Source organism: Perognathus longimembris, chromosome 28, assembly GCF_023159225.1.
Source record: "Perognathus longimembris pacificus isolate PPM17 chromosome 28, ASM2315922v1, whole genome shotgun sequence".
Taxonomy (NCBI): domain Eukaryota; kingdom Metazoa; phylum Chordata; class Mammalia; order Rodentia; family Heteromyidae; genus Perognathus; species Perognathus longimembris.
Window position 1 is genome coordinate 61,733,208 of NC_063188.1, and position 12,901 is coordinate 61,746,108.

General features: G+C 37.8%; 1 protein-coding gene across 3 annotated transcripts in view; it reads right to left on the reverse strand.

The window, feature by feature from the left end:
- The window catches only part of Kif4a (kinesin family member 4A), a 100,283-nt gene that overhangs the window by 60,197 nt on the left and 27,185 nt on the right, over window positions 1–12,901 (reverse strand). For all 3 annotated transcript variants that reach the window (XM_048336238.1, XM_048336239.1, XM_048336237.1), the window contains exons 10-13: window positions 11,596–11,657; window positions 2,957–3,089; window positions 503–561; window positions 279–384 (exon numbers count right to left, since the gene is read on the reverse strand). In XM_048336238.1, coding sequence (XP_048192195.1) covers window positions 279–384; window positions 503–561; window positions 2,957–3,089; window positions 11,596–11,657 — 360 coding nt within the window. The remainder of the gene's footprint in view (window positions 1–278; window positions 385–502; window positions 562–2,956; window positions 3,090–11,595; window positions 11,658–12,901) is intronic.

Genomic DNA, 12,901 nt, shown 5'->3' on the forward strand with positions numbered 1-12,901 from the left:
TCCTTTTGTCTCACTCTCCCAAGTGCTGGCATTTCAGGTATGCACCACCATGCCTGGTTAATATGTAAATAATGTGTTATTGCATATGTGACTTAAGACGGTTTTATTTGAAAAAAAATTAATGCTCAGATCATATTCAATTATTTATAATCTATGTTCTCAAGCAGCTCACAATTGAATTGGTTGAGTATAGGTTACTAGAATTAGAAATGCTTATGTGCCTCAAGAGAAACAAATAAAAGCAATAATATCTATTACAATGTTCCTATTTTGCTTACCGATAGCTGGGTAATCACTTGTTGCAGGCTACGAATAACCTCTACATTTTCTTTTAGTTCTTGATCTTCCAAAGTCTCCACTAGCTTTTGAAGATCCAGTTTGCAGCTGAAAATTCAAGCAAAGAACCTAAGGGTTAATCACACTTGGAAGAGCCAAATATGCATAACTGGATACAATATGAAGATGGACTAAATTGCTAATAAATATCTGGTAGAAAACTTACGCTGCATGCTGCCTGAGCTCTTCTAGCTTGGCGTTCATTTTTTCATTGGCTTGCTCTGTCTGCAACAAAGACCCAGGAGATCATCAGTGGTAGTGCCTGATAGCCTCATCAAATATGCTTTCTCCCATACTCCTATGGATGAAAACCTAGCTTGAGAGGCTGCCTTCTTTGCAGTAACAGAGAATATTACTGGGCTTTGAGTTAGGGAGAGATGTGTTTTTTAACAGTCACGGAAATTTGGCTCAAAGTCAACATGAACTACTAAAAACAGCATCCAAGCAGCTGGGTTTTATGCTTGCCATGAAGCTCAGATTAAGGTAGAGTGTGAAGCCTTAATTCCATACAGAACTTTGCAACTGGAGGAAAAAGAAGTACATACCCTGGCATGTTACTCTCTGCTATTTGCAAAAAACTACAATCTCTTTAAACTGCCTCCTACACTGCACTGTTCTATAGTCTTAACATCAGAACATTTAACACAGAAAATGTGAGCTGACATTTTTCACGTTATACTATCTGATATGGTAGGCTAGATTTAACAAAAGAAGTAAAAAAGGTTAAAGCCCAAGAACAATGTGGGTGAAAAAAAGAAATGGCAGGGGGCTGGGAATGTAGCTTAGCAGTAGAGTACTTGCCTAGCATGCATGAAGCCCTGAGTTCAATTCCCCAGCACCACATATTTAGAAAAAGCCAGAAGGACGCTGTGGCTCAAGTGGTAGAGTACTAGCCCTGAGCAACAAGAAGCCAGGGACAGTGCTCAAGGCTGGCAAAAAAAACACAAAAAAAACCAGGGCTGGGAATATGGCCTACTGGTAAACAAACAAACAAACAAAAGAAAAAGATGGCAGGAGGCAGCTATTTTCTGGGAGGGATGATTGATATTTTCAATCATAGAATCTTTGGCATGCTGGATGCTGCAAGATATTTGGGGAAGATGGTTTGTATAGATCAGAAATGTGCTTGTTATACAGTTCTGACAGGATATCAAACAATAAGCCTATCACACAGTCATTGCAACCACCTTATAAAGGTAAAAAGAAGTACTATCTGTTACGTCAGTCAAGCACATCTACATGTGAAACAGCTTGTAGGGTTACTTCATGGCATAAAATGAAGCAGTAGAGACAGAAAATCATGTATTAAAAACCTTTAGATCCTATTTTCCCTTTCTGCTAGCAATGGGCAATATAATGGACATATGATTTTAAAGAAAACTTTAAGTAGCTTACCTTTCCACAACTAGAGAATACACTGATGCCTGAAGGTGTATAGATTACAGAGGATCAATTACGTTTTGTTAGAAACTCACTTTTACTTCTGACAACAGTGTGCAAAGACTGAATTGTATTTAGGCTGTAGAAAAATTTTAGTGACAGAGCCACCAGTAGGTTTCAGAACCTGTATACAATCACTCATATAGGGCTGGGAATATGGCCTAGTGGCCAGAGTCTTGTCTTGTATACATGAAGCCCTGGGTTCGATTCCCCAGCACCACATATATAGAAAAAGCCAGAAGTGGCACTGTGGCTCAAGTGGTAGAGTGCTAGCCTTGAGCAAAAAGCCAGGGACAGTGCTCAGGCCCTGAGTTCAAGCCCCAGGACTGGCAAAAAAAAATCACTCATATAGTGGTCTACTATTTGGTGATTATGTGGAAAATCAATTAAAATTATTTTTCCAATTGCAGCTGTTAGCATGAGATATGACAGGTGACAGCATTAGGGGAAGGGAGACAGAGAAGAAAGTTCTTAGAGAGGGAACAGTTACTTGGTATAGACTAAGTATTCCTTGTCTAAAGTGCTTGGAACCAGAAAGAAGTGTTTCAGGTTTTCATTCTTTGTTTTCATATTTGAAAATATTTGCATATATGATGAGATGTCTTTGGGATGATAATGCAAAATGTATTATGTTCCATATATATATATATATTCAATCTCTCTTGCTCTATATCTAAATATATAGATAGCTTGACGATAACTTTATACATTTGTAGTGAACCTGCATTTTGATTGTGACTTGTCATGTGAGGTCAGGTATGGAATTTCCTGTGGGGTCATGTCAGTGCTTAAAGAGTTTTAGATTTTGAAGTATTTCAAATTTCAGATTTTCAGATTAGGGACACTCAATCTGAATTACAGATAAGAGTAGGCAGGATTTTAGGTAACTTGATTCTTTCTTTTCTGTATTTTAGAATAAATGTATTTTAAAACAGAATTAGCATGGATGTTTTGTGGTAGATAGATAGGTATTCAGTATACAATTTTTAAAATCAATTATTCTATATGTTTGATAACAAGCCCATGTATTTATCTATAGGGGATTCTCTGTAATATATGAGAATATAAATATATGCCTTTCCTTATAACTTTTCTCTCATAATAAGAACCATGTTAAACATTTTAGAAACTTGGGTCAGTAAAGGACTGGAATATTAGTGTTTTAATTTTAAGGCCTTACCAAAATGATCCTCTCCAACATCTGGGCCGTCTGACCAGCTGCCTCACTCAGACCACGACTTAACTTTTCATTCTCCTCTACTAGAGACTGATTCTTCTCCATCAGGGATTGTAGATTCTCTGATGGTTCCACACTAAAAAAAAAAGTAAAATTTTAGAAAAAATATCATAACTGACAGTATCTGTGTCAAAGATAGATAAAAATATATTTCATAAGCCCCTTGGGTAGATACTGAGCTAAAATTGCTTTATGAAAGTCTAAAATTTTGGTCTGTGTCCAACACCATGGGTCCTCCCAATCTGGTTGTACACTGGTTGAACAAGAAATATACTGCTGTAGTGGTTCAAGGTTTGGAGGAGGGTAGGAATATAAAGGCAGATAAGGTTTTAACAGGAATATTTAACCTTCACTTTGGCTCTTGGTTAGGATATTCCTATTTTTGCCATGTAAGTGAGAAAGGAAGACTAATTGTAGCAAAAATACACGTGTTCTATCCCTTTTCTGTATAACCTCAATCCCTCATTAAAGGTCAAAGAATAGGAGCTGAGGCTGTAACTAAGGGTAATGTACTTGCCCAGCATTCATGAGGTTCTGGGTTCAGTGTCCTCTAAGGCAGAAGCAGAGAAAAGATCAAAGATGCAGGGAAGGAAAAAGGATGGAGAAAGTAATGACATGGCTCAGGGTTGAAACAACCTGATCAACCCATGTTGACTTCCTATTTACTGAAAAGTTTAGAAAAATAGCATTTAAGGGCTGGGAATATGGCCTAGTGGCAAGAGCGCTTGCCTCCTACACATGAAGCTCTTGGTTCGATTCCCCAGCACCACATATATGGAAAACGGCTAGAAGGGCGCTGTGGCTCAGGTAGCAGAGTGCTGGCCTTGAGCGGGAAGAAGCCAGGGATGGTGCTCAGGCCCTGAGTCCAAGGCCCAGGACTGCCCCCCACCCCAAAAAAAATAAAAATAAATAAATAAATAAAAGAAAAAAAGCATTTAAGAAGTCACAAATTTGAAATGAAGACAGTGGCCACTAAAAGCATATTTCACAATTCTTTTTAAGTGTTCCATTCCTAATGCAGGCTTTGCTTGAAACCAATGACCCATAGCCTCCTACTCATTTGCCTTTCAAAGTTACATGGCTTAGAGTGGTGATCTCAACAATGGTATTCATTTCAACCATGAATGGAAGGGAGGGACAGAAACAGATTGAAGAAATACATGCAGATAGAGAAGAACTTTTGGAACCTGTTATGTAGTATCAGTTCCAGACTAATAAAGCAGACTGAAAAGAAGCATACTTTAAAAAATCCATTGGGAGAAAATTTTCAAATGACTAGAAAACAGGATTGGTTCAAAAAAAGATCAGAGGAAATAGGAAGATTTGATCTAAAGAAGACTGAAGGAAAAAATGAATAGCTGTCAAAGCTATCATAAAGGGCAAAAAGGAAAGGAAACAGCTGTTCTTAATCTCAATAAATGATAGAACAGGATTTCAGAAATAAAGTAGATGCCAGATTAAGACCTCTATCAATTCTCAGAAAATCTTAGCTAGCTCTTTATTAAAAAGTTACCAGCAAAGCCACAGGATATGGTCTCCTGTTACTAAGAATTCACTAAGATTCTTATGAAGGAATGTTCAATTAAAACATGGTTCATAAAAATAAACTTGGAGTCGGGAACTACTCAGTAGGCTGAGATCTGAGGATCACAGTTTAAAGCCATCCTGGGCAGAAAGTCCCTAAGAGAGTCTTATCTCCAATTAACCACTTAAAAACAGGAAGTGGAACTGTGGCTCAAAGTGGTAGAGCACTAGCCTCGAGCAAAATGAGCTCAGGGATGAGTAGGCACTGAGTTCAAGCCTCACAACCAACACCAACAACTCAGTAAATTCAGTGTCATTTTAGATTGCTGGCTCTTTAGTTCCCTATTCTAGAGAGAGAGAGAGAGAGAGAGAGAGAGAGAGAGAGAGAGAGAGAGAGAGGAGAGAGAGAGAGAGAGAGAGAGAGAGAGAGAGAGAGAGAGAGTGTGTGTGTGTGTGTGTGCGCGCACGCGCGCGCACACACACACATATTCATAGTCTAGTACTGGGGCTTGAACTCAGGGCCTCTTGATCAAGCGAGGCTTTTCTGCTCAAGGCTTGTGCTTTACCACTTGAGCCACAGCTTCAATTCTGGCTTTTGTCTAGTTAACTGGAGAGTTTCCTCAGGCTGGCTTCCTTTACTTCCAGAGTCACTACTCCAGAGTAACTACAATTGACAGGCTTGAGCCACCTGCCCTGAACTAATTCTTTATACTTGAAATCTTCCATGTCTGTCACATAAGTCAGTAAGATTCAGAGTGATGGTTATTTCCAAGGTTCCCCCCACCAAAGTGTTTCTCTAAACGGGAAAATCATATTTAAGCTAACTGTTCATTTTTTTCCCAAGGAAAATTTAGTACTTATAAGATCATGATTTGAGGTTAATGCCCGACTAGTTAAACACGGTTACAATTAGGTTGACACTTCTATAGCACTATGAGTTAGGCTCTACTGTACATGATCTACATAAATTAAGCATACTTAATTCTCATGAGAGCCCTAGTATCTAAGTTCTATTACTATTCCTATTTTGAAATAGATAAAACTGACCTTAAACTAACTCAGATCACAGAACTGGTGCTTTATAATACAGCTGAGATGTGACTCAGTAATTTAGTTTCTGAGTCCATACTTCTAACTACCATGCTAACATCACAGATGGGTCATGTGCCAATGAGAAGGCTACATAAGAGCTATTAGTATGAGGAAAAAGTTCTTTGTAAGATGTAACAAAGCAGTTACAAAAACAGATGTGGGAGCACAACATGAAAAAGGGCACCCTCTCTGATGGGACAATGCATTAAGAGTAAAGCAGAGGGTTGGGGATATAGCCTAGTGGCAAGAGTGCCTGCCTTGGATACACGAGGCCCTAGGTTCGATTCCCCAGCACCACATATACAGAAAACGGCCAGAAGCGGCGCTGTGGCTCAAGTGGCAGAGTGCTAGCCTTGAGCAAAAAGGAAGCCAGGGACAGTGCTCAGGCCCTGAGTCCAAGGCCCAGGACTGGCCAAAAAAAAAAAAAAAAAAAGAGTGAAGCAGCAAGTAGGCTTAGAGCCAGGCAAAGATCAGACAAAAAAGAAAACACAATAAGCCAATGCTTTCTGTTGCATATGCTATTTAACTGCCACCACTAGGAATTCAGGTTAGCTGAGCTAGTACAAGCTGACACTAATAGAAAATAATTACAAAAGCTCTAGCAAGATTCATCCTAAACAAAAGGACATAATCCGCAGACAAAAGTAAAAAATGTTTATATATAAAAGTGTACTTTTTTTGTAAACAGCTTTACAAAATGCCCTTAAAATATAAATACATATTTTTCAAAAAAGAAGTAACATCATTACTTCTTTGTAAATTATTGAACATTTAAGCTTAATTCTTTGATTCATCAATTGTTTCGTAGAATCTATAATTTTGGCAGCTGAAATTGTTTCTTATAACATATGTGAGACAAAAGTCTTCTTTTTAGTAGCCTTGTTCATTAATCTTCCATACATGAAATAAGTTTAGGATAAATTAAAAGTATATATCTGGGATATGGCTCAAATTATAAGAGTACCTGCCTAGCTAATGTGAGGCTCTGATTTCAAACCCCACAACCACCAAAAACAGTAAAGGTAGATGGAACAATTGCTTTTAAAATGAGTTTAATGAGAAAAGACCTTTAAAGAGTCCTTTAAGCGATGCCTTAAAGTGTTTCTCACTTTATCCAACATTCCTAAATATCACCAAAAAACCCAGGCCATATAAACCAAAGGCAGAAAACTAGAAAGAAGAGTAATCATCCTAAGTGATAAAAAGATGACAGCTTTGAGTTTTATTCTCTTTTATACATACCTTCTTAAATGCCCTATAAGAAGCTGCACATTAAAAAATGATGAATTGTGGGCTGGGGATATGGCCTAGTGGTAGAGTGCTTGCCTCATATTCATGAAGCCCTGGGATCGATTCCTTAGCACCACATATATAGAAAAAGCCAGAAGTGGCGCTGTGGCTCAAGTGGCAGAGTGCTAGCCTTGAGCAAAAAGAAGCCAGGGACAGTACTCAGGCTCTGAGTTCAAGCCCCACAACTGGCAAAGAAAAAAAAAGATGAATTATTGAAAACAAGGCTATCATGCACAAGAAAAAGTCCAAATGGTAAAATAATGTTATACTAAAAAAAAAAAAAAAAAAACATGGGTAGAGGGATAGGTTTTCTAAGAATAAGTGTGGCAGTGCATGCTTGTAATTCCAGCACTTAGAGGGCTAAAGCAGGAGGTTTATGTGCTAGAGGCCAGTGTGGGCTGTATAGTGAGTTCAAAGCCAGTGTAAATTACACATTTCAAAAATGTAATTGGATATCTACTATGTCAATAAGTTTGATGGTTTTCTTTTTGTGGTAGTGAGATTGGAACTCAGGGCCTCATGTCTGCTAGGGAGGTGCTTTAACACTTAAGCCACATCCTTACCTGGCAATTTCTTAAGAAGTTAAACATTATAGCCAGGTGCTAGTGGCTAACACCTGTAATCCTAGTTACTCATGAGGCTGAGATCTGAAGATCACAATTTGAAGCCAGCTGAAAAGTCCATTAGACTCTTTAACTAACCAGCAAAAAGGCCAGAAGTAAAGCTGTGACTCAGAGGTGGCAAAGCACTAGCCTTGAGCAAAAACAACTCAGAGACAGCACCTAGGCCAAGTTCAAGTCTCAGAACCAGCACAAGCACAAAAAGTTAAGCATTATGACCCAATTATATTTCTAGATATCTGCCCAATAACACTTGTAAAAGAATGTGCACAGCAACATTATTCACAATATCTAAAAAGTATAAATAATCCAAAGGTCTATCAATTAGAAAACAGATATAATATGATATATCTAGACAGCTGCATATTATTTGCCAATAACAAGAAATGAAGTATGGTGCATTCTACACTATAGATGAATCTCAAAAACAACTTCTTCCAAAACAAAACCGCAAAGAACCAATAGCCCCCTCATCAAGTGGGCTAAAGACTTACAAAGAGACTTCTCTGATGAGGAAATGAGAATGGCCAAGAGACATATGAAAAAGTGCTCTACATCACTGGCTATAAAAGAAATGCAAATCAAAACAACAATGAGATTCCATCTCACCCCAGTAAGAATGTCAAATATCAAGAAAACTAACAATAACAATTGTTGGAGGGGATGTGGCCAAAAGGGAACCCTACTTCACTGTTGGTGGGAATGTAAACTGGTTCAGCCACTCTGGCAAGCAGTATGGAGATTCCTCAGAAGGCTAAATATAGAACTCCCCTATGACCCAGCAGCCCCACTTTTGGGTATCTATCCAAAAGACCACAAACAAAATCACAGTAATGCCACCAGCACAACAGATGCCCCTCAGTAGATGAATGGATCAGGAAAATGTGGTACATATACACAATGGAATTTTATGCCTCTATCAGAAAGAATGACATTGCCCCATTTGTAAGGAAATGGAAAGACTTGGAAAAAATTATACTAAGTGAAGTAAGCCAGGCCCAAAGAAACATGGACTCTATGGTCTCCCTTATTGGGAATAATTAGTACAGGTTTAGGCAAGTCTTAGCAGAGCATCACAAGAGCCCAATAGCTATACCCTTTTGAACATATAAAATGATGCTAAGTGAAATGAACTCCATGTTATGGAAACAATTGTTATATCACAGTTGTAACTACTTTCAACATCCCATGTGTATCTGTAGCTTCTATTATTGATGAGGTTCTTGTATCACCTTCCTGTGGTTGTAGCTACACTATCTCTGTAATCTTATCTGAGTATATTGGAAACCGTGTATACTGGTGTTAGAAGTAGGAAATTGAAAGGGAATACCAAAATTGAGAGAAACAGGGTAAAGAAAGACAAACAACTACAAAAGCAATACTTGCAAAACTGTTTGGTGTAAGTGAACTGAACACCTCATGGGGGGAAAGGGGGAGGAGAGAGGGGGGTATGAGTGACAAGGTAACAAACAGTACAAGAAATGTATCCAGGGCTGGGGATATGGTCTAGTGGCAAGAGCGCTTGCCTCATATACATGAAGCCCTTGGTTCAATTCCCCAGCACCACATATACAGAAAATGGCCAGAAGTGGCACTGCGGCTCAAGTGGCAAAGTGCTAGCCTTGAGCAAAAAGAAGCCAGGGACAGTGCTCAGGCCCTGAGTCCAAGGCCCAGGACTGGCAAAAAAAAAAACAAAAAAAGTATCCAATGCCTAAAGTATGAAACTGTAACCTCTCTGTACATCAGTTTGATAATAAAAATTTGAAAAAAAACAACAACATGAGTAAAGAAGCTAACATAAAAATCATGTAGTACACCTGAAACAATGAAGTATGACATCCATTAGTGCAACTAATGTCCACACAGAACGAATGACAAGAAAGCAAAACAGGCTCTATGAGGGAAATGTTAGTAGGAAGACAGAAGGTTAAGGAAGAGGGTGAATGAGAATGTGGTCACTGTACATTACTTGCATACACCAAACTAGAACAATGAAACTGGTTTAAGAAGTCACTATTAGTTGTGAAGACACTGGAACTTCTGTGTTCTGCTGGGAGGACTGTAAATAGAAAACAGCACCAATGCTTTAATTGAAAAATTAAAAACAGGTCAGACACCAGTGGCTCACATCAGTAATTTTAGTTACTCAGGATGTTGGAGATCTGACGACTGAGGTTCAGCCAGGTTAGAAAAATTTATGAGACTTATCTTCAATTAATAAGCAAAAGGCTGGAAGTGGAGGTGTGATGTAAGTGATAGAGCACCTGCCTTGAGCAGAAAAGCCAAGTGAGAGCTCATATCAGCAAAATTTAAACAAAAATGGAATTAACATATAATCAATATTACTTCTTGGTATATACCAAAATAACTGAAAGTAGGAATTTGAATAGGTATTTCTACTCAAAAGATGAAAGAAACGTACATTTTACTAACAGATGAATGGATATATAAAATGTATATATAAAGGAAGGTGTGACATTTCCTAAAAAGAAATTTACTCATGATCTGACTTGAGTAACTGTAAAAAGTAAAAATACAGTTTCCAATGTACTCAGATAAGATACAGTGATAGTGCAGTTACAACCACAGGAAAGGGATACAAGAGGATCATCAACAATAGAAGCTACGGTTTCACATGGCATGTTGAAAGTAATTACAACAGTGATATAACACTTGTTTCCATAACATGGAGTTCATTTCACTTATCATTATCTTATGCATTCATAGGGGCATAGCTATTAGGCTCTTGTGATCCTCTGCTGTGACTAGCTTAAACCTGTGCTAATTATTCCTATGAGGAAGACCATAGAATAAAAAAATTTAAATGTGGTATATACAAAAAATGGAATATTGTTCAGGCTCATGTCATTTAATTTCCAGTTATTTGTGAATCCCCTCAAATTCTTTATTAGTAAGTTCTAATCATTGTACTTAGAAAAGATGCTTGACAGTCTTTCAACTTTAAATCTAATTACCTGATATTAGTATTGCTGTTCCTGTTCTTTTCTGGTTTCCATTTCAGTGGAAAAATCTTTTTCTATAACTTTACTTTCAGTATATGAATGCTCTTCTAAGTGAAATGTGTCTCCTGTAGGTAGCATATATAGTTGGGTCTTGTTTTTCCTTTCATTTCTGAGTATACATTTTTGCATAACTCTGACTCTTAGATTTATTGCATTTCACATACATAAGATATAAACAATTAAAACTAATGAAGATGCAGGGGCAATTCAAAATGGAATACAAACTGGGAAACAGCCATCTGCCTGGATACTCAAAGCCTAAATACAGAAAAAAAAATTATACAAGGCAATTCTGAAATTACTTTATGTGTAAACTAGAATTGAACATGTAAATGAATAGACTGGAGAAAAGGAGACCCTGATTTTTACTACTGGAGAAAGAAATGATAAATAAGAGGGAGGGAGCTAAGATGAACACAACAGTGTTAGAAAAGGATCAAGAAACATAAGTATGAAAATCATGGCTCTTAATATATAGAGATTCAAACTGTAGATGACTTTATGTATGAGTTATATGCAGGTATTTCTGAGCTCTATCTAGTTAGAGGGCTTAGAAGCAGTGACACCCCAGAAACAATGAGTACAGCTAGTGCCAGCACACAGTCTTAGGTTTCTAAGCACAATTTTCCAATAAAAGAAACTAGGACTCCTTGACATATGGTTAATTCTAGATCCAGTGCAGAGAAAATGTAGTTTGGAACATCCTATGAAGGAGGTTAGAATGGATAAGGTGGTGACAATTGGAGCAGTGTTTCACATGATAGTATTAGATGTTAAAACAATAAACAAAACAATTACCTATTCATCTATGTGGGCAGCCAAATACATAAATGAGGGAAAGAGCTATAAAATTTGAATATCAGAACCTATGTTCTTTCCAATACATCAGTTATGCCCTAAGTAGTAGCAATGTGGGTAAGATCATTTCCTTGACACAAAGTACTACCAAAAACTTTAGGATATCAAGTGAAAACAACTATCAGGAAAACAAGGTTGTGTTAGAAAGTACATTTAATTCATCTATAACTCTTACTTTATAGATCCAGGCAGGGTACCTCCATGGGCTTGTAGCAGTAAGACCTGTAGCTGTTGTACCTGTGAGAAGCAAAGAAAAATCAAACTAATCAAAACTACTTATCCCTGGGTGATGAAATTACCAAAATAACAAGAGTAACTAGGTAAATTTTTATTCAGTGCCTATGAAGTCTAAGGTATTTTAGGCACAGGATATCAATAAATATTTAATGCTAGAATGAATGAACAAATAAGTGAATAAGAAAAAGGACATTCCCCCCCCCAATAAAAATAAACATGAGCCGGTGGCTCATGCCTGTAATAATAGCTACTCAGGAGGCTGAGATCTGAAGATTGCTGGTCAGAGCCAGTCCAGGCATCTTCAATTAATTAGCAAAAGCCAGAACTGGAGCTGTGGTATCACTGAGGAAGAAGGACAGAAACATTGGACAGTTACATGGGAGCAAGCTGGTTTCCAGTGGAAATCAATACTATACCCAAAAGGCAAGAAAACTTGACCCCTTTAAACTTGTATCCATCCAATTCCTGCCCTCTCATCGCTACAGGGACTATTGAGCTGTTGAACAAGTAATCATATTTATCATCACAAATTCATGATCCTCATCAGCTATCCCTTCTTCTTTTGAGAGTATGTTTTATTAAGCCTTCTGTGCTCTCAAGTCCTCTATTGTTTGAATATTCATTCTTAGGTGATTGCCCTAGTCCCTCAGTTCTCAATTTCAGTCTCACTCAACCAGTTCTACATTTTTTCGTCTTTCCTACATTTGAAGGATAGACATATCCTTTGGCCCTTGACTGGCTAGCTATTTATTGCCTATGCTCACCTTGCTTCCTCGAAGAATAAAGTAATTGATTAGCTCCTTGTACGTCCTTATCTACCATACTATGTATCCATTTATTCTGTATGAACCTCCTCTTCTCACTCCTCTGACTTTCTCACTGTGACCACCAACAGCCTCCTTGATACGATGAATAGGTATGCTTCAGTTCTCATGTTACTTTACTGCTCTTTGTAATTTTATACTTATGATGGTCCTCCTTGAAATGACCTTCTCTTGGCTTCTATGACATCACTGAATTTTTTCCCTATTTACTCCTTTCTTGCCTCTCTTGTCATTTCCCCTTTCCCCACTCTTAAGTGCTGTTGGCTCTCCAGAGTTATTGTTTTGACCTTCTTACTATTTGTTTATTTAGCAATGAATATTTAGTGAGTGCCTTTAATTTGCCAGGCACTTTCTCATCCATCCCACATTTTCAGATACCACTTAAATATGTTTCTTAGGCCTGTTATTTTAGCTCAGACC